Source organism: Taurulus bubalis (genome assembly GCF_910589615.1).
Source record: "Taurulus bubalis genome assembly, chromosome: 3".
NCBI lineage: Eukaryota > Metazoa > Chordata > Actinopteri > Perciformes > Cottidae > Taurulus > Taurulus bubalis.
Genome location: NC_136591.1, coordinates 28,285,553 through 28,308,306, shown reverse-complemented (window position 1 = coordinate 28,308,306; position 22,754 = coordinate 28,285,553). Strand labels below are relative to the sequence as shown.

The window sequence follows — 22,754 nt, the reverse complement described above, 5'->3', positions numbered from 1 at the left end:
ACATATATTAACCGTCGCACTTTAACCGCAGAAATAACTCCCTCTCATTCTGAAAGATAGAGGACAGCAAGCAAGTCTGAACTTTAAATGCCTTCAAAAAAATAAAGCCAAACCATTTTGTATAGAAATATACCAAAACAGTTGGTTGTCTACTTAGAGCTTTTATAAACACACAAGAGAGTTTGATTTCATCATACAAAGTTATTTGATTTGTCAGAACATTAAGATATAACTCTGAAGCGACCCGACGTGAACTTTGTGAGGAGTCGACTTCAGATAAGCTCTTTTCACATTCAATATGGTCAGAGAAGAGTTATTAGGTCACAAATAAGTGCCACTAAAGACATGCTTGGGATTCAAGTTATACCAAAAGTCTCTCTCTCTCTCTCTTTCTCTCTCTCTCTCTCTCTCTCTCTCTCTCTCTCTCTGAACCAGTAGCAGTGACGGCCTCTCATACAAACGAGGAGTGAGCATTACCTGGCTGGTGCTAACTAGCAACTGGTAGGCACAGATGGAAAAGGAACCGGTGGTTTGATCTCACTGCATCACAGCTGGGAGAGTAAACAGCGTTTTGTGACATCTGTTTCCAAAAGGAAGTATTTGTGAGGTATTAAGCTGTGATGACATGTATTGGTCTGCATCTATAATCAAACAAGGTGTGTCTTTGTGCTGGGTCAGAGGTGATTGCTGACTATTTAAAGAAGGCGTGTAGTAAACATTTTTTTTTTTAAAGGTCAGTTTGATTTGTCATAGATGAAAACAGTTAAATAGAGAGAGAGCTACAATTTTTCACACAACAAAGTATCCCATGTAATATACAGGGCTAATCGCCTATGTCAGAGCTAATTCATTTTATAAGCATTACTTAAAGTTAATAGAATTTCAATTATATCCTGTGACTTTACATATATTTATATATTAATTACTTATACTATGATTCATAAGCTGTAATGTTATTTTCATTTAATTAGGCAACAACCAAAATGGAAGTCTAATGATGGACCCATTACCTTGACTATAAACTATGATCTAGCGGGATTATACAGTGCGTTATCTAAACTGGTCTACGTCTAATAATAGGAAACCCAAACGTTAATAGTGTTGACTCACAACTGGAGAAAAGGCCAGAGTGGCCAGTATGCTTTCTTTCTGAGCATGCACAACTCACACGTACAAACACACACCTTCTCATTTCCTCTCTAAGTCTTGCACATGCATGCACAAACACACACGCTCACTCTGTGACAATCAGTCGGTCCGGTCTATTAAATGTAGGAGAGAGGTTTGTCGTGAGTTTTTCAAGGTAAGGAGGATGTGTTGAGCAGCTCACTGTCTTTTTAAAAACTTCCCCCTGGAATCCATAAAGTTTCCCTAAAGATCTTCATAAGGCGATCTAACAATCCTATGGGTCTGGATTATCGCTTCGAGGGTCTTGAGCTCTTAAAAGTCTTCTTCTAATCCTTCTTAAAATGAGCTACCGTGTGTGCCAAAAGGATGCAACATTATTTTTGGAATGATTAGGCCTACAGGATAGAAATGTGTGGCTTTAAATCAAGAACATCTGAAAAGAAAAAAAAGGCCAACATTTGGTTAAAGGAGAAAGAAGGTCCAAAAAAAAAAAGAAAAAGAAAAACAAGATTCATACCACGTTGTTTCACTCTTGAGCTGCACTGATTGAAACAAGAAAAACAGTGTGTCCCTGCAGTCACTATTCCAGCAGTGGTTGCCATAGCTGCACCAGATGACTGCAAGGAAGTCACACACATTCACACACGTCCGTACCACGTTGATCATTGCCATAGCTGCGCTGTTAGAAAAATACAAATAAAAGTAAAGAAATCAAGACCTCCCATTTTTTTCACAAGTGTGAGGTAGATGAGGATGGGCGTGTGGGGGGTGGGGCTTCAGGTATCCTTGATTGAGGAGAGACATGAGGGTCAGGGCTTAGCGGTGAAAGGTTCACCTCTGTGGGCTGTATTCAAGATTTCCTCCACCTCTGGGTGCGGGGGCCGCCGTGTGTGTGTGGCTCCTCGGGGGAAGAGGAGGAGCCCTCGAGGGGAGACGAGCCAGAGCGCTCCTCCTCCTCCTCTGGGGGGCCGAGGAAGGCCCCGCCCCCCGGGCTGAGGGCCGAGGTAGACGCATGTTGGTCCTGAGAGCCTGTGGCGGGCGCTGGCGCCTTGTGGGGACACTGAGCCACCATGTGCGTGATGCTCTGGCAGTAGTGGCATTTCTTTGGCTGGGGGGGCAGGCCACACTCCTTGGCATGGTGGTCCAGACCGCCACAGTTATAACAGCTGCAGAGAGGAGAAGACGAGGAGTAAAGACCAGATACGTAGGACGATGACAAACGTATTCAAGAGCGACAAAAAGTAGAAACCCTTATCACAGCATTCCTTTAGATAAGATAAGATAAGATATTCTTGTATTAGTCCAGCAGTGGGGAAATTGCAGGATTACAGCAGTAGATGGGTAAAGTGCACACAAGAGACAACGTAATGAAATAAAAAACAAGTAATATAAATAAACAGTAAAACAGTCATGAAAACAGTAAAGAATCCATAATAGTAATATTATTTATATTTATATTAATATATATATATATATATATATATTTATGTCATGAAACTGAAGGATCGTGGTTATCTGGATCGTGTTCTATGCCTACTACTCATTATATGATTCATTTCTGTCATATTCATTGAATGTGCTGCAACCTCTGTTACGTTATTCATTCTGGCCACATGACATCTATTGCTTCTGTCCATCCGGGGAGAGGGATCCTCCTCTGTTGCTCTCCCTCAGGTTTCTTCCCTTTTTTCCCTGTGAAAGGGTTTTTACTATCTTTATTTGGGGGAGTTGTTCCTGATCCAATGTGAGGTCCCGGGACAGGGGGTGTTATGTGCACAGATTGTAAAACCCTCCGAGGCAAATTTGTGATGTTGGGCTATATAAAATAAACTGAATTGAATAGAAGAAATAGTTTTAGAGAATTGTTTGTAGCTGGAAACAATTACTAAGATTTATTTTTATTTTTGAGAAATCAATACATGTGCAAAAGATACTGTGAAAAACATCAGCACTGCAGAGTTGAAATACCTGCTCCAACTAGGATTCAGCACTAGATGGCAGTATGTCACATGATATTGTTTTGGATCAAACGTGAGCTCTGTGGCATGCCAAACTACACTGTGTTATTGAATTTGACACGGCTCAATTGGATGCTGAAAGAATAAGAACACAAAAGGAAAAGGCAACATTGGCCAAGACTTCAGCCCGTGAGGATGCCATCAGTTTAATCAGTTTAATTGAAGGATATCGCCAAACTAAACCATGTTGTCCTTCCTGTGGAAGCTGAAAGCTGATCATGAAACGATGGTTCACTATCACGTTTTTAATTGTTTTAACTCATCCACTGTGACAGTCCATCAGCAAAACAAGCATGGACAGTAAACATGCATGTCAGGAAAATGCTGCCACTTAATAAGAAAACTAATTATTACAGGTTTTTCGGATTTTCAGACACTGCTTTTGAACTGTGGCTGAATTATTTCCAGAGAGTGTTTAATATTCATGGCTATATTTTTTCATGCATTATTGCAATGCCTCTTAATGACTGGGTAATTAAACCAGTCCGGTTTAAAGACTCTCACAATCTGCATTCATAGAGATACACCTGGATTCATATAAGAAAAAAGTGTTCCAACAGCATAATTTAAATTGCCATAACCATAAAACAATAGTAATATATAATACATAAAATCAAATAATAATGGTTATTGTGCACAGTAATAGGGCACTTTGCCTGCCTGTGCCGTGAAAAGGTGAATATTTCATCGACCACCTTAAGAGACCTTAAAACCACAGCGCCAGTGTAACAAAAGGACTAACCAACAGTTGGTTTTATAACAGAGTGACCAGCAGGGGTCGGAGCATCGTAACCACCACAGGAGCCGCTTGAACTGAGCGTGCTCACAAAGACACAGATGACATCACAGACACCCACCTGCCATCTCTGAATCCAATACTGTCTTGATACCGCCTTAGTAGACGGTAGAGACACTTGACCGAACACTGGATCAATTATCCCAAATAAACTGAATTATTCAGCTGTGTAAAACAATCAGGGAGCCTCAGTTTCCTCCTTTCTAACAAAAGCTTTTCTTTTCACACCTTAAAAGACGGGACATCACACAGTTGCTCCACTGAGGCAGCAACATAAAGAGTGGCAGAGCTGGATGCAGCCTTGTGGTCATGTGATGACGTCCTAAAAGATACAGCACAAACTTGCTCTACATCGTTTGATGTCAACAGGAGGACATGCAAAACTTCCTGCTTCAACCACCAGGTGTTTGTAAGTCGCTTCATATGTATATCCATATCCATATACCTGTGACAGCAAAGCGTCCTTCAGGATTTTTACTGAGTGCAAAACAATTGACAGAGCCACTGCCACGTTGAGACGCATATGAACTCAATCCATCCCTGTGCTAATGCTCTCTCTAATGTAAAGGCTGGCAAATTGATTTAAATAGCGGCACAGGCAGCTAAAGTGCCCTATTCAATTCCTTATTACTGTGCACAATAACCATAGCAACAGACATGTAGTCGGGCAGATTGAATAGATTTAATCTATAATCTCAGCCCACTCAGAAACAGCTCACTGCAGTGAGACGTACATATTACATATGTCTCCTTCTACTATAGGTAGTCCTGCTTTTCTGAAAGCAGGCTGCCAACGCTCACATATTTTCAGCTTTTGTTAGATAAAGCCGAGACTGGTGCATATGAATCATTAGATTCCTGCAGACACAGAAAGCTTTTTTTTTTAAAGGCCTTACTTTTGTTATTTCCATGTTTCTTAATTATATCAAACTCACCGGTCTCCCTTTGGTTTGCGTTTCTGAAGTGGGACCTTCCCTTTGGGTCTCCTCTCGCTGCCGGCGCAGGGTCCCCCACCAGGTCCGGTCACCCTTAGGGACTCCAGGCCCTTAGAGGACTTCTTGTGGGTGAACTCCACCTGCTCGCCCTCCTTTAAGCTGCGGAAGCCCTCCATCACCAGTTTGCTCTGTTGGGAGAAAAAAGCAATTATTATCAGGCACTTATAGCTCAATAAATTATTAGGAACAACATTATAATACCTGGAATAGACAAGGCATTAAGTGTGTGCATATATATATATATATATATATATATATATATATATATATATATATATATATATATATATATATTTGGATATATATTGTACTGTATATGAATTGTAGGATTTTATTTGGAGCACAATTTAATGGAACACAGCAGTGAAAAAATGTTTCTGAGTCACTCAAACCCACATACCTTTGAATAATGTAGAATCATTTAGAGCATTCTCCAATATGTCATTTTAAAAGGATTTGTATACACAATGGTATTGAGATATATTTTATAATGACAGCCTTCTACTGGGTATTTTTTCTTTCTAACCTCGATGATTCATTAAGCTGACAAAGACGGTCTGCTTTACACAGAAATGGTTCTTGATAAGCGGGTGAAAGGTAGAGAGCATTTTTATTTTCAATGAAAAGACACTATTTAATGCATTGATTCTTTTAAGTGTCCACACAGCATAAAGCTCTGCATTAACTTGATGCAAGTTCACACCTCATCAGAGCTAATTTAACACTTAAATATTGAACAGTTGCCTCAGAGCATCAACACTGTTCGTCTCCAAATAATTGTCACAGAAGAATCAAGACCTATTAACAGTGGACAGGTGACTGTTGGTGCTCGTGCACACTGCTGCATGCAGTAGCACACAATGCACACAGAAAGACATCATTCAGACAATGTGCATTGACTGTCTGTGGTTTGCACCAACTGCCACGGCAGTCTGTGCACAGAGAGACTTATCTCTCTCAGTGTCCTTGCTTTACTCCCTTTATCGACTTTTCGCAGAGGCACCACTTCCTATTCCTTCTGCGGGGAGAAAAGACGAGTGCGTCACACCCATGCAATCATATTCTCGCAGCACATCCACCGTGCATCTAATCTACATGATCGGCAAAATTGATTTAGTTACTACATAACCACTGGACAATGATTTATGTTTTATTGAACGCACAGAGCGGACGGCTGATAGGCGCTGTATGTGACCTTCATGAATTGCAGATCTCGGCGGAGGTAAACACACACCCACACGAGCAGCAGTGTGCAGAGCAAACCTACTACCTACTATACATCCAGGCCTATAAATAAGACACCGCGTATCTTTCTATTCACGGATGTGGAGGAGAAAGAAGGAGCGGCATGATCAAATGACCAGAGGAAATCAAATGTGCAACTGTACCGGAGAGAAAATAATGTTTTTTCTGTCTGTGTCCACGACTGCAGTAACACGAAGGTGAAGGTGCTCTATAGGTGGTCGATTAGTCGATATAAATGTGAATATGTAAGAGACTGAAAATGTATAAGCCAGTGAGAACAAATGTGTGAATTAATTAAAAACAAAGAATAGTGTCTAAACTCACTGCACTCTGGCAGATATCTGAATACCACGATACAATGACAGAAGAATACAAGTGTAAAACTGGGACAAATTAGGGATTACAAGAGTTTCATTATATGCTTTTAAAAAGAACAGGTTTGTTGAGAATTAACTTGAAAATGTTGTTTCATTAAGAAGCTAGAGGAAACTACATAACTACACAAAATAAAAGAAGTACAGTAAAATCCACAGAAACGAATCTCAATTAAACATTTTTTTTAACATATTTAAAACTCTCAGTAGAATGTAGTAATGCGGAAAAGGCTGAGACTTCCCTGTAAAGCACAAAAGGCTTTTCAGGAAATACACATTAAATCTCACGAGTTTATATTAAATACATCAATTTTGGGTTATCTTGTTTCACGCTAATCTATTTTATAAACATTATTTTTGACAATAGACAACTTAAATGTGTTAGTTAGTTGTCTGCATTAGATTTATATCAAACGTTTACTTTTTACCTAAAAAGGTTTTGTATGAAAGACAAACTTATTAAATTTATACAATAACTAAAAAACCTTTGATAAAATAGAAAATAGATAATAAAATTTCTTCTCACTGCTATGTGAACTAAGACTTGACTACTCAACATGTTTATGAAGGGCCGTGAAATATATGTATTATATATTTTTTCAGTACATAAACATTTATCTTCATACTAAATAGGAGCAGCTATAAATTGTGTCAAACTCATTATGCCACAGATGTCCCAGAGAATAAAACAAAGTGTGCAGCCACAAGGGGCAAATTGTGGTTAAAATTAGAAAAATGTAAACGTGTTCAAAACAAGACATTCGCCTCATGCTTTAATATCATACTTCTTTGAAGCAATTTCTCCTCCTTATTTCCACACTTTATTTCCACAATTTATAAGAAAAATAAGTAAATTGAATTGACATTTCAACACAAATATTTTGCCAAAAACTAACTTGTTCTTTTCTCTCTCAGAGGTTCTTTCTGGTTCTCTTTCCTGCAATCAGTGAGGTTACAGGCAGGGTCGCACTGCTTTTAGTCGATTGCTAATAGAAGACTCATCCATTTTGGGTATCCAGGTATTGGATTTGGCTTTGAGTAAAGGACGAGGATAAGATAGTGGAGATGAGATTTTACAGACCAGATGTAAGAGGTGGAAGGAAACAGAAGGGATGATGAGGGGAGCCAAAAATGGAGCTTGTGGCTTAATATAACCAATAAATATCGATGTTTGGTTTCTGTGCTGCAAAAACAATTCAAAACTCATAATTCATTTATATTTATGCACAAAACCTGGCTTTCTATTCTTTATAAACAACAAATGAAGGAACCGCAAGCAGTCAGAAGAACCCTGCTTGTTCAAATTAAAAATTGATTCAGGATTTCCATCATTAGACCATCCACATGACTGAAAGGCATCCCTGCAGCAGAAATCAGTAGAAAGCAAATAAAAACGTACACCCATCCCCCACAAAACCAACAGATTCTGAATAATGATGAATAATCATTGACTTGTCTCTAGACCGTGTGGCGCAGGAGCCTTTCCTGTTCCTCTCCTGTCTTCAGTCCACAAGCTCGTCTCTCCAGGTCAAAGTTGAGTGGTTTGTCTCAGCACCCTACCCCCTCTTCAACCGCGTTAATGCCCACAATGCACCAGTGAGGAAACTACACAACCCCTTTTGTTCTGCAGAAATGCAGGAAAACACACACACACACACACACACACACACACACACACACACACACGTGTCCTCCGTATAAGACACGGTATCACACTCATGCCTCAGATGAGTTTGACTTTTGAAGCATGACCTTGCAACAGCTCAGTCTCTCCGCAATTACGTAATAAATGCAGCATGTGGATTTATATAGGTGTATGTGATTCCATGCTGGTGTGTGCATGTGTCTGTGTGAAAAAACTTCACATATCAGGACCTGTAACCCGAGTCGCCTCCTCTCGAGTGACCTGGCGGGTGTCCTGACCCGTTTCAGTTTACGCACAGAGGTCAGGAAAGGGCACGGCCGGGGAGAGGGAATGAGAGAACGTCAGAGAGAGAAAGAGAGAGCGATAGGGAGAACACAAAATGGAGGAGTGGCCTGGAGCAGGGGGGTGGTGGATGAGGGAGGGAGTTTGGAGGAGGAGGGGGTTCAGGGAAATGCCTCCAGCGCATTCTGTTCAGCTCCAATGGAGGAGCAACTCCTGATCAGTGGCTGGACCTGGGGGGAGCCCAGGAACAAAACCCCCATTTGATCAGGAGCCCCACAGGTCAGCAGCAGAAATCCGGGGGTCAGCGGTATATCCATCCCAGCACCACCCCCTGCCCAACTGGCGGACCACACCAGCTCGCAGTGCTTTGTTAACTCAAAGCCACCAACAAACAGCTGCGGTCATCCTCGAAACTGATGAAACTGAGCCAACAAAATGGATACCAACATACCCTGAAATGGCTTGATTATGCTTCCAAGCTTCCTTATATGTAATACATATCTTCCTATGGCTCTATGTGTGTGTGTGTGTGTGTGTGTGTGTGTGTGTGTGTGTGTGTATGTGTGTGTAGGAAGGAGCCAACGATCAATACGGACTCAAACATCCTGGATAGAAATAGCCCTCCTTTTCATCAGCCAGGCCCTCGTCATCACCAGACCCAGCAATCAATACAGGAAGCTGTAACGTGAGGGGATGTGGAAGCGGAGAGAGGAGAGTCACCATCCTCCCCCAGCCTCTCTCCGTGGCGACCACCGGCTATGTAATGGCTAATTGCGGGACGCTTTAAATCAGAGGTGGCCCATGCAGAGCCGCACGTTGGATCGTGCTCGCATTGGGAGGATAGGAGATGTGTATGGGTGAGCGTGAGGGAGATGGCGGTCACCATGTGGCGTGGTGCCATTAAGTAGCTTTTTACACACAGGAAATGCTAAGTGGACAAAGCTGGACCAGATCAGCTCAGAAGGACATAACCCAACAAGACGCTTATAAACCGAAGAAGAAAGAGAGAGAGAAGAGGAGCAAGAAAGCTGGACAAAGACAGAGAAGAAGAAAAAAAACACAAATATGTGGATGAAAACCACCAACAGAGCCGCTCCTATGACGCTGACACCCCAGTCCTCCTCAACACGTTGTCATTAGTGGCTCTGACCCTTGAACCCTGCCCAACCCCCATCAAACACTTGAAAGCCTTCATGTTTCCCCTGCCTCAAATTAACAACATCCAACACCCTCAATTATGACTGGGGCAAATATTTGATCTGAGAGAGGAAGCACTAGATCATCTTGCTACGTTTATCAGCACGAGAGGGGAAATGAACCATCGCTGAGGTGACTGGTGATAAAACACATAGCCAGCTAATAACGGGAGTCTTTCCGGACAGAAGCACACTTACAAATCTCTGTTTACACAAATGGTTCCGTTCTTTCAAAAGTCTAATATTAACTATTTGAGGAAGAAAAGTCTATCAAATTATTAATATCAAATAATAATGAAAATTGGTTGAGAAAATAATAATGTTTTTTTGTTGTTACATTTTGGATACTAAACCTTCACCATAATGGATAGCATTAACACATACTTTTTTTTTGTTTTTTGTTTCTGTTGTAAGAGTTAAAACCATTATTCAACTGATGGATTTTGCAGCTGACTTCATTTGCTAAAGGCAAAGACAATCACTTGATACATGCATTAGCAGTATGCATGTCAAACACCATTTAAGTGGGATAATATGTATTAGCTGATGTGCTTGCTTCTGACATGGATATTGATCGAATATGATCAAAGTAGATATATCTATTCATTACAAAATGTGACAGATCTATGGTCTAATTTGTGCACAGCATCTTCTTAACATCTGAGTCTTATGCTTAATGACAACCCTGTTTTTCATTTGGGAAAGGTTGCAATTATTTTATCTCCAACTTTAAGAATAGAATTTGGCTGTGGATGATCTCAATTTTAAACACTGTTTAGACCAAATTAATCTCTCCAAAACTAAACTCTAAATGTTCTTGTGTAATGTAGATGTGTCTTTCTCTTTTAGAAATGAAATGATTAGTCAATCAAACAATTAGTAGATTGACAGAAAACAACTCTTTTCATAATCAATGGTTTCAGTCATTTTTCAAGCAAAAAATGCCAAATATTCTCCGGCCCCCGCTTTTCATTTTCATATTAAATAATAAACTGAATATCTTTGGCTTTTGGTCAGATTTTAAAAAGCAATTGGAATAGGTCATTTTGAATAAAAAAAATCAATAAATCCAAAAAATAATATGCAGATAAATTATTAATGAAAAAGAATTGCTAGTTGTGGCTCTATCACTTTGTTTCCATGCATGGCTGGATAACATATTTATTCAGCTAAGAAAATAAACAGGGATCAAAGTGCAGAAAGAAAAATTGCCGTTTTGAAATAGACATATTTAAATATGTTTGCATTTGTTTTATTAATGTCTCATTGTTGAATTTTCTGTTTCGATTTTTTTTTTTTTTTAATCAAACGAAATGAATAATGTGTGAGATGCAAACATGCCCAACACACTGCAGGCGCTCTCTTTGAATTCCAGGTGAACTGCGACTTGTTTTTAGCCCTGCTCTGCTTTCTACTCCGCCACCTTTCCAATTACCAATCATCTCCGCTGTATGTGGCCAGCGCCTCAAAAGGAAGTCACATGACAAGTCTTTCTTCTTCTTTTGCGTTTTTTGATGTGCAGAAGAGAAGGGTGGGTTGGTGGAGGACAGGGTGGGGGGGATAGTGTGGCTGCAGCAGAGACAAAGCCCGATACTGGCGGCAGGGATGAGTGGGGCCTGGCCCTGCATGCCAAATGGTGACACGGACCAGAGGTTAATCTCACTAGGGGCCCACTTTAACCCCGCTACACAAAACACACACACACACACACACACACACTCACACACTCTCTCTCTCTCTCTTGTGCACGCGCACGCACATGGAAACACACGCTCAAAACCTGAAACATCTTACAACAGTTCACAAGTAGACATCAACAGTCTGGTAGTTAAGAGCAGAAAGTAAGAACCACACACACACTCACAGGGGCTCCATAAATTGAACACACACGCTGGAGGTTTCGGGAGAATAACAGCAGCAGCAAACTGTTCAACATTTCAAACTGATTACCGACAAAGGGAAAGCAGCCCCCCACCTTACCGCCACACACGCCCCTCACCCAACCCTCCTGCCTTTTTGTCTTTAAAGAAATTCCTCTTTTTAAAAGAATGCCCGAGGAGAGAGCAACCCCCGAGTCCCAGCAGGAACTCACACACTCTCTCTCTCACACACACACACACATGCACAGAAAAACACTCAGTCCAGGTAGACAAGGGGTTGACAAACAGAGATAATGAAATGGCTTTGTGTGCGGATTCACTAAGCAGAGGGGTAAAGTGGGTGAAGAAGCTTAATTACTCTCTCTCGCTCTCTCTCACACACACTCCCCTTCCAAAAGGAAGTGATCAGATAGGAGCCCTGATGAAGAGGCCTCCCAGGAGGAGAACTCTTGGTCGGGCGGGGACCCTCTCGCTGACTCACATACACACTCTCACCCGCCCTCTCTCTTACCTCCTGCTCTTTCACTAACTCGTCTTTTTCCAACCTCTCGCTCATGTTTTCTTCCTCAACTACCACTAGCACCCCACCCCTTCACCACCAACACTTTTTTCCCACCTCCCCTCCCCTTTCCCTCTCCTAGGAAAACTCCTCCTCCATCCCCTTCTTTCTCTATGTCATCATGCTCCCTCTTCCCTTCTCCATCGTTCTCACCTCTGTCTCTCTCGGGCATAGAGCGTAAGTGTTGTGCAGGAATACATTTGCAATCCTTCAACTGTTTTGTTTTTACAGTAACCATGTATCATAAATGGAGACAATATTGCATGACTTTTTAGTCAAGCCGAACTCTCTCTCTTTCAACGCAATATCTAACAAAAGTCTGCTATTCGTGCTTGTGACAGATTTCAAATATTTGTATCCTAACAGCAATATTCCCTATACTTTGATTACTTCATAAATGTAAGATATTGTAGAAACCTGCAGGATTTTTAATTCAACGTCTCCACGTCAGCATCAATATGTCCAAATGTCTTCAGGCTGACAGCAGAGACACAGAGGGAGGAACAGTCAGAGAAATCCAGTGACTGATTTAATGAGAAAGCGTATGCAAATACTGGGGTGTTTTGCATCCAGAATGACAATGTGGTTATGAATGCATATTGTCTGCTCTTTGTGTTAAATGACAGCTGTATTATTGTAAACACGTAGCTGGAAACATTGGGGTGGAAATGCACTAGTGTAAACATATGATTCATTGTATGTTAGACCATTCTTCTATAAAAAGGTTGAAGTGGAACTTTTGCATTTGCAACGCCACAATTTAAGAAAATCTTTATCTCGAGCAGAAAGTGACAGCAGAGACCTTTTCCATCGCTGAATACACCTGTATAACCAAAATACCTCACTAGACTGCATACACTTGAAGAAAAAGTCCCACAGACAGATGTATATACGGCAGCCTGGCCTTAGAGGTTTCAACCTGCTGAGACAGGCAGCCGTTATTTCACTTCTGCTCAGGTTTTCAGGCCGTTTTCCCAGACTGCACCTTCCTTCTCTCTTGCTGATCCACTTCTCAAACATCTCTGGCCAGCAGGGAGAGTTGCAGCCTTGCGTGTGTTGAAGGATGCAGCATAGGTCAACATATTGCTGAAACATAATTTTTTAGGACTAAGTCCACTGCTGTATTCAAATTTCATTCTATCAGACAGCTAAATCTGAATAGATGTTATTGTCAGAATGAATTATAAAAAAGAATTAACATTATATAGATTAATAGTACATGTATAATGATCATACGATACAAATTACATGTCAAGGACAATAAGATGTTATTGATGTAAAATATCAAATAATGACAACATAAAGGGTGATCAGAACGCAACAGAAATCACAGAGAAATGTTTAATATAGCAGCATTAAAGACCTAGTTGCATCACTGCAAACCTTCCCACTGGTGCACAGCGGAACAAATTAACCAAATCTTCAGCAATCAATGTCAAACTCAGAGCTCCCACTTCCTATTTTAGACTGGATACAACTTATGTATGACTGAGACAAAGTGAAATGGTTAAATGCCCCTCCTCATCCTCTGTCCTTCCTCCCTGAGTATTTTAAAGCCATGGACCGTTAAAAAAAAGCCGATTAAACGTGAGGGAAAGAAGAGCTGAAAGAAGAAGAGAGGCCCTTTGTGTGCTGCAGAATAAGTGGGAAACAAAGCACAGAAATGAACTCCATGCGCAATAAATCAACAGTCACTCTGCATGCGGTGGAAAACGGGATGTTTCCAACGCACGTACATGAAGCAACAGCAGAGTGCACAGTTTGACTTTTTTTAAAGCTGCCTTCCGACATGTTAAGTGGCCGCATATCAAGCCAGCTCTGCTGTCCATTAGAGCCAAGTGTGAAACTAACCGTGTCATAGCCACACGACATTTCTCCCCTTCCCTTTACAGTGTGGAGAGGAGAGAGGGGGGAGGGAGGAGGGGGAGGGAGGACACATGTGGCTTAAAGAGGAAACTTAACGTGTTGAGGGTGTTTTCTTTGTTTCCCCCTAGCCAGTGGACAACGTGTGATTACACAGTAACATGTTGGGCAATGCAAAACATCCGGATGATACAATGTAGTCTGGTGTTCTGGGAATACACGAGGGGGGTCAAGGTAAGATTTGACAGTGAAATAGTTCGAGAAGGAAACACACACTATTCATTCAGCCATCGCTTTAGTAAAAAAAACGAATCCGGATGAGGCCGGTGGTCGCCATATCACTACACCGTGGATGTTTATTTTTCTCGGGTTGTGCCCGTTTTTTTTGTCGTCAACTTACTTGGTGGACGAAAACATCCAGAGGGGGTTCGACGGGGCTCCCTTCGCTGCTGGTCATGGAGATGAATCCAAAGCCCATCCGGACGTTGAACCATTTGCAAAAGCCCGATCCCGACAGGACCTGAGGTCGAGTCCGGTCCTCCTGCTCGGTGGACTTGGCGGGGTCTTCTCCGCCACATTTACCCGGCCCTCCTGAAACACGCAAGAGACACGTTACAACACAAGACGGCTACTTCCCCGAGCGCACACAGGTTTATAGAAGTTTAATGGACTCGGTTTGTGTAAAAAAAAATGTTTTTAAAAACTTCAAGAAACGTGGGGGGAATCCCCTCCACTCTCGCTTTGCGAAGTTCACGGCCCGTAGACATTTCTTCCACTACTATTTTCGAGGGTGTGCATCAACGCAAACATTCCCTCAAAAAGTTGCTGTTTACTACCCTGACAGATGCTCGTGAACTTCGCACAAGCACATTCGGTGGAACTTGTGGAGGCTTCGTCTCGTGCGTCTGTCTCCAGCCCACTCCCGCAGTGGGGTGGCTGGCCGTGTGACCCAGAAGAAGGCAGGTGTACACATGGCTCCTCGCGCCCTGCTCGTGGGCAGAGTCGCACGTTTCCCTCCGACAATGCTTACATCTTTAATGCAGCGAAACCTGGTGCGATACGGGGCTCGACAGGAGCGGTTCAGGTCGGTACTCTTTGAGGTTTTTGGAACAACCACGTTGCACCTTGCCCCCCCCCCACACACACACACACACACACTACCTCACCCTCTCCTCGCGCGAGCAGACAGGGGAGGAAGACAACAAACTAAGAGCAGAAAATAGAAAATAATTGCAGAATAACCTTCGGCCATGTTTCCCCGTGGACCCTCTGCGCACAAGTTGCAATAGAGAAGCTTCCTCTGCGAAAACGGGCTGCGGTAGTCACCATTAATCCGATATCCTCGATCCCAACGGTCACCAATTTAGCTCGCATGGTACAGCGTGCTCTCTGCCTTTGGATATTTGTGTCATGTCTCTGTATCTTCCCTTCAATCCCTTCCTCACTTACACCACCTCTGCACTGCTCTCCCTCTTTCTCTCTCTCTGCCTCCCTCTCTCTCTCTCTCTCTCTCTACCTCTCTCTCCCTCCTTCGCTCTCATTCGCTCTCGAGCTGGCTGTGCCCGTTCCCGTAGTGAGATCACGTGACGTTGACAATTACACGCTTTCTTGCTGCTCATTTCTGCTCTGCGGTTCCAGGGAAGAGGGAAATCGGACTCGCAACCACGAGCAGAGTGCAGCCCCGGTGATGTGATTGTAATTCAATAATAACAGGCCCTGTGTTAATGATGACTGCTAACAAACAGTAGATTGTACTGTGTATTGTTGGTGGTAAATCTATATCATAATGGGTTGGTGTGGCTATAGCCTGAAGCTATTATACTGTGAGATTAGATCAGATGGGATTCAATTAAATTTCCTTTGGGTGTATGGGTGGTCATTGCAGAAAGACAAAAGAAAACATGGGGAAAGAAAACTGAAAAATATGGTGAGAAATTAGCAAAAGCAACTGCAAATTTGTTGAAATAAAAAAAGGATTTTCCAATTATGTATGAACATGCAGCGATGTGTCAATGTGTGATTCATGAAACTGTAATTAACGTGAATAGATTTTGTAATTATTTGTATTCATATTAAACTGCATGCTAGTTGGATATGTACATACAAGTGCCCTGCATGCCCACATGGGCTTAAGAGACCTAAAATGCATTGGTGAAACATGTGTCACACTTTTGAAATAAATCCTCACATTACAAACAAAGGCCTTTGTCTTCTGTCTCAGGGTCCACATCTAAAATCTGCCACGAAATACCCTCCTTTAAAACACAGCTCAGGTTCTTTATAATCATCCATCTGGAGATGTATAAACATCTTCTCAGACATGCCGCATACCAACATAAAACACTCAAAGATTTGGAAGATAAGGTTAATAATAGCAATAAAACACGGAGACACTTATTTTCACTCGACACCTAACTCGAAATCTATACTTTTTAAAGTCTGATCTTTATTTCTGTTGAATATATGCCTGTCTTTACTGCAGAAAAAACAACCTACTACACTGAGAGGCCTACATTCCCTTTACCTCAACTTTACCAACGTATAATAAAAATACAGAATAAAAATAAAATGCTCATTTCCCATGCGTTATATGCATGGACAAGTTGTTTTTGAGTTCATGATCCTTACATACAACCAATTACCTCCCAGCATCATAGTGGGCACCAGTGGAGAGCTGAACTCACAGCTTTGGAATGTGACTAGAAAACTCAGAAAAACAAACCTGAAAACTGATGTGTTCAGTTGTCAGTAGGAAAGCAACCCTCAGGCCAACGGGCACATTGCAGACGGTTTCTAGAGAGACTTAAAGTGATGCACAAAGATGATTAAATGGTGGCTACGTTTTTGAGGAAGATATCAATCAGCCGTGTGCTTGATTCTCTTTTGCATTACAAAAGAATAAATCAATGAGCGTTTGTGAAAAAAATGTTGATTTGCTTTGAGAAAGAACCCGTTTACTTTCAGTAAAAGTTGGATCCTAATAAAGCAGAACAAATAAACATTAACAAAATAAACAAACTTAACTTTTTGTAAAAAAATAAATAGAAATCATACAAATGAAACAACAACAAAAAAACTGGAAAATACTATGACACAAAGATTTTACTTGGATAAAATCAAGAGTTTAAACCCCTATTCCAGTCTCACAGCATATGCAGGTTACGCTCTATGTCCACAAGCATGAGACAAACACTCCAGAGAGATATGTCCACATGAGCTGCGGTTACTCAAGGCCACACAGCAGCTTGATAACAACAAGCCTGCAAAATACTACGTCCATTGAGAAACTTGCCTTCCTAATCTCACATCTACCCTGGTGGGACGATTCTCCTATAGGGGTTATTCCCGGGTATGAGCAAAGAGGAAAAAGACGTTGGAGGAATGAAACAACAACAAGCCCATCTCCACCCACTGGAGCCGAAAGAGCCCACCCTCCGGAATTCAGGAGTTTTACCCCTACCCCCAATCCATCAGTCCCAGCCCCCGCGCAAAGGCCTGTTTTTTGAAGATGCTTGTAGGGGAGGCCTCTGCAGTGGCCATTGAATTACTGGTTGGGTCACAGGGTTGGATACGAGTGTCAGATGTTATCCACTCACTCATATCCTGACAGGACCTTTCTGATTAGGACAAGTCAGTGGAAATCCCCGTTGTGCAGCTCACTGACGTGTGCAAGCTAAGGACCAGGAATAATTTAGATATGGGTGGCGTGGGTGTGCCTGCTCGAACAACAATTAGTGCGTAAAGGCACCTAGACTCAATGTGAACACGTTAATATGGCTGAGAAAAATGTTTTTCATGAGAAACGTCTCAAACTGATGATAGATGAGTACGGGGTGTTTTAAGGGAAACTTCCTGAAACTTTTTTTTTCCTGAAAATATGACTTCTGCTCTTTACATTTGTTTTTTTTAAATAATCAACAACATGCAGCCAGAAGACATACTTTGTTATCCCTTCCATTTGTATATAAGCTGCAGAATAAGATTGTTTTGAAACTTTCAGATCCTTTCCACTTTTTTTCATGGTGGAAACTGCACATTATAAGGGAAAGTTTTTTTTATGAAGCTTTGCAACAAAACAGGGGTCCACATTGCTGTGGATTTGAAAATTAATTAAAAAAAAATCTTCCTTTAACAATCTTTTAATTGGCCTTCATGCTGAATGGAAAGTTGTTTAAAAAACGTGTTTCAACTTAACATCAGTCTGTTTTGGGTGTGTTTGGGTGTAACAAAATACATCAATCAAAATAGCAACCTTTTCATATTTCAGATTAAGTGAAAATACAAACAATTAGATCCTAAACACCACCAATTTATACTGTTCCCCTGTTTTATTTACTTTACATCAATCTTATTACCACCAGCAAGCACAAATTATACTTTGGCTCCTTGTATTTGCCTTCATGCTGCAGCATACGTTTGTGCTCAAACTTGTTTTACCTGTTCATCAAGATGTTTTCCTTGTTTCCATTTGTAGAGAAATACAGTTTCAAATGTAAATGCACATGAAATTCTGCATTAAGTAAAGGAATTCATAACATTAATCCATAATCATTGGTCTATTTTAAAGCTGAACTGAAAATAAATGTATAAAGTGTTTATCTTCAACACTCATTCTCTGGCTACCTTTCATTTACCTTCATGCTGCAGGATAATATTGTTTTCAAAACGAACATATAAGTGAACAAAAAGAGTGCTGCCAAAAGTTAGGGAACTCCATAACATGGTCTATTTTTAAGATTCAGGTATGGCAATGTTTGGTTAAGTTTAGATTAAGCAAAGTTTACAATTCGATTTAAATGTAAAAGAAAAGAATAATATCTATTATCAACCTATAATGAATATGTTATCACATACATTACTTTTTGTAACTACGACAACAGACTCCTGTAAACCCATTCAAGGTATTAGGGACTGTAGGACATTTTGTTCAAGAATCAAGACAGTGTGAATAAGTATTCAATGGTTTAGTCTATACATGTGAATACATTTATAAAATGAAATAAGATTGCTTAGGATGCATAATGCTAAATAGCCCTGCTGTTTTCACACTCAGGAGAAGATGGGGTTTTTCAACTTAAAGACTTTAAAAGAGAGACAGGAAACCACCACCTGCATTTTTTTTTAAATAATTTAGTGGTGTGCTGCATGAACACTAACTGAAAGTAATAAATGATTTTCAACTTACAATGTTACAAAAGATAGATGTTTAACTGACTCTTCAAACTTCGTTATTGAGACAAGAAATGTCATCAAAGTGTGTGCAAACTGAAATCAGTCAGCAGTTATTTATTTTGACCAAAACAAATAATTATGAGGAGTTAACCTCATGAGCAGGAGCAGATTCCTCCACTGTTTGAAAACCAAATTTGTGAGCAAACTTTGGACTCCATCACCCGAGCTAACCCCGCCCAACCCCCACTCCTCACCCTGAAGGCTCCCAGAGGAAATGTGCCTTTACCCTGCTGCTGTCAATGCAGTTCAAAGGGTTCACTGAATTCCTCTCTCTCGTTTCTCCTTTCTTTTTTAGTGAAGGAGTTATTTTTTTGTCGTTTACTTCATGCATTCCAGCCACCAATCCTTCACGTTTTATATCCTTTGCAAGGAAGTGTAAACAGTGTTGGCCAAGCAGGCTATCTGATCTTAGAGTTATTTGTCAAGGACTCGGAGTATGGCCATGTGAAAGGTTTTTCATGGAAAAAGGTATTATTCCCTTAATTATTTGTATTCTTGTAAAACTCTAAATTAGCGGATGTGCTTATTTAGTTTGAAATCACATTCTTGGAGATTTCTGCCTGTCTCTGAAGAAGAAGATAAACAATAGTTTAAAAAAATGACGTTATTCATTTGCCATTTCTATAGATTTCGTTAAGGGATATTTTGAATCAACGAAAAAAGTTTGATAAAAAAGTGCGCATGTGCCATGAGATCCCCACTTGACCACTAAAGTTAAACACAAACGTGTGGAACATTGTATTTATTCACTCGCTTCATTGAACAACATTAGCATCGAATCATTGATTTTAAAATGTGATTTAAAATGTGTGTTGGCGCAATAAATCTAAATCCGGACTTTAAACCCGACACATTTGCATGAAATATCGGTGACGTCAGAGAGAGGGGGGAGGTTTGGAAAAGAAGCGCCTCTGCAGCCGGTGCGCCAAAAACTGCGCACAATGGGACCAAATATTCACTTCAATTCACTGTTTTATATTGTTTTTATTTCCGGATTCGGCAAGTAAGTGTGACTTTATTTTCCTCTACTTGGGTTCATTAAACCTTTCTAAAGTTGTCCTCCATTTGTTGATCAACTCCCTATAGTTCTGATCAACGACCGGTGTATTTCCTTAACGGAAGATAATTCTAATATCCGCATAATATTCTTAGAATGAGGTTAATTAAGGTGGCAGTGATCGGCAACGTTTCTTTTACGGGTTATTTTCAAACTCTTCTTTTTTATGCTCTCACACAAGGAATTAATAGTTCAGTTTTGATTCCTATGTGCCATGTATTACAACATCATGGGCTTCAATCCGGACTTGCGCGCATCTTAAACGTCATAACTGTATTGAATGGGTTTGATAAATGAGCCGATCCATCACTTTGCCAAGTTGTTCAAATCCGGTCATGTCAGGTCAGTGAGAAGCAGCTTCTACATCCAGCTTCACAGGGCTGAGTTTAGCTGCGACCAAATACCACACTCAGTGCTTTATCGGCACATAGATGAAGAAAATAGGCCACTAGTCAAGAGTCTTTCTTTAGTGAAAACCAGAGACTCACCTGTAGGCGCGGATGCAGACATCTTCCCTTTCCCCCCTCCGTGAATGAATGAGATGGCACAAGCAAACCAACCGCCACCCTTTGAGAGAGCAAATGTGGAGGAAAGCGGAGGCTGGACGTGAAGCCTACCGACGCTCCAGTTTGAGTTACATGTTTATAGGCTGACTTTAACCTGCATGGCGTATGAAGCCAAGTCACTGGCTGGAATCAAAGAGATTTTCCGTGGATGAATATTTTATACACGGTAACAAAAGACGCAGCAACGTGAGTGGCAGGCTGATTTAGTTTTTAAATGTGTCAACAACAGATTGCTGGGCGCCTGTGTGTAGCACACATCTGGAAAATCATCTACACAATGATCCGTATAGTTGAGGCACATTGCCAGCCCCCACTTTCCCCCGAACAAAATGCTGCTTTTGATCTCAGTTAGTGTCGGTCCATCTGCTGCTACATGGCGGTTTTGTGTGTGTGTGAAGAATATTCCCTAAAGGTGGATCAGAAAGGCGTTTTAGCTGAAAAAAAATGTCCAATATAGTCAAGATATCCTCATTGGTAAATGTGAACGCTCCTGCATGTCTTGGAGCTTGATCGTGGCTCTTCAAACCATGTGGCATTCTTGGCCTCCCCCAACATGCTCCACCTCTTTCTCTCTTGTTGATATCCATACTTCACATCTCCCACCCAGCTTGTTCGCTAGGTTTAAACTGAAGATCATTAAAACACTTGCATGCCAATTAGTAATTTTGCTTCTTTTTTTTAAATCATACAGAGGGACACACACTTTAATGTAATACTATAAATTAGCAACCCCGAACCCTCCTTATGCTGATCTGACATCTGCTCTTCCCTCACCCAGCCTTGTGTCCTCACAGAGAAAGAGGCTGCACGTAAACTGTTCCCAGACCAGTGACTGAGAGTCGATGAGACCGAAGAGTCAAGAGATACAGAAGACTGAAATGAATAGCGCCATCCATTGGCTCGCTGCAGACAATCACCTGCACGATTCTGCATCTTAAACACTGTAAAAAATAAAATAAAAGAGGTTCTGATGTGTATTTGATAAATTGGATATATGCAAGGCCTCTAAGTAATACAATGATACAACAGAAGAAGAACAATAAGGGATCAGCTTCTGTCACTTCTGTCCCTATATCTTTTTAAATCAATATTTAATGTTTCAACATTTCTGGAGTGAAGGACCCACCCAGCTGCCATACTTGTTTGAGAAAGTCAAAAAACAAAAGTTGGATGCTGTTAAATATTAACGGAAATTAAACTACAGAAAATAAAAACAAACAAATATTATAGCAATAATATTGATACGCAGGGAGATATTTAGTAATTGCTCCTCCCCTGAGTTAAATAGTTCCCTTAGCAGTGTCTGAGCTGCCATTTCCGGTTGGCGCATTCATATTTCAGTAGGGTTACAGGTGTGTGTGTGTGTGTGTGTGTGTGTGTGTGTGTGTGTGTGTGTGTGTGTGTGCGCGCGCGTGTGCGTGTGCGTGTGCTCATTGGGTATTTCAGAACGTCTTCAAATATGTAACCAATCCGAAATTAGCACCAGTTCCGGAAGTTTCACAACACAGTTTAGGACACGAGTAGACAAGCATATTACAGAAATAACAAATGTGTTAAATCGTATAGGCCTAATGTAACGTATAAATGACAATATGGGAAATATTTAACATTCAGAATCAAGTCAGCTGGTTTGTACTCTAATCTACCACCATCTTTATCACCCTCTGGCGGTTAATTATTCTCTCGTGCACGCACACGTGCAGACAGATACATTGCTTATGGTTGTGAGATGATTAATGGAAGAATGGACTTTTGTTGAGAATCCACTCATTTCTTAATTAGCTTACTTACCAAGTAACTGATCAAATTACACAATGTCCTCTTTTCTTATCAAACTCTGTCTTCATGCTTATTGGCTGGAAATGTTTGAGTTTTTTTCACTTTAGGAATAATGTATTAATATGCATAATGTGGTTTT

The 22,754-nt window shown here is 41.0% G+C and overlaps 1 protein-coding gene across 1 annotated transcript; it reads right to left on the bottom strand.

Moving 5' to 3' along the window:
* Positions 1-1,978: 1,978 nt before the first annotated feature.
* Positions 1,979-20,780, bottom strand: lin28b (lin-28 homolog B (C. elegans); the record flags this gene model as incomplete). The annotated part of the gene is made up of 4 exons (XM_079215921.1): positions 1,979-2,294; positions 4,878-5,065; positions 14,382-14,572; positions 20,759-20,780. 4 exons carry the CDS (start codon positions 20,778-20,780, stop codon positions 1,979-1,981), a joined length of 717 nt encoding a protein of 238 aa, XP_079072047.1.
* Between the last annotated feature and the right edge of the window lie 1,974 nt (positions 20,781-22,754).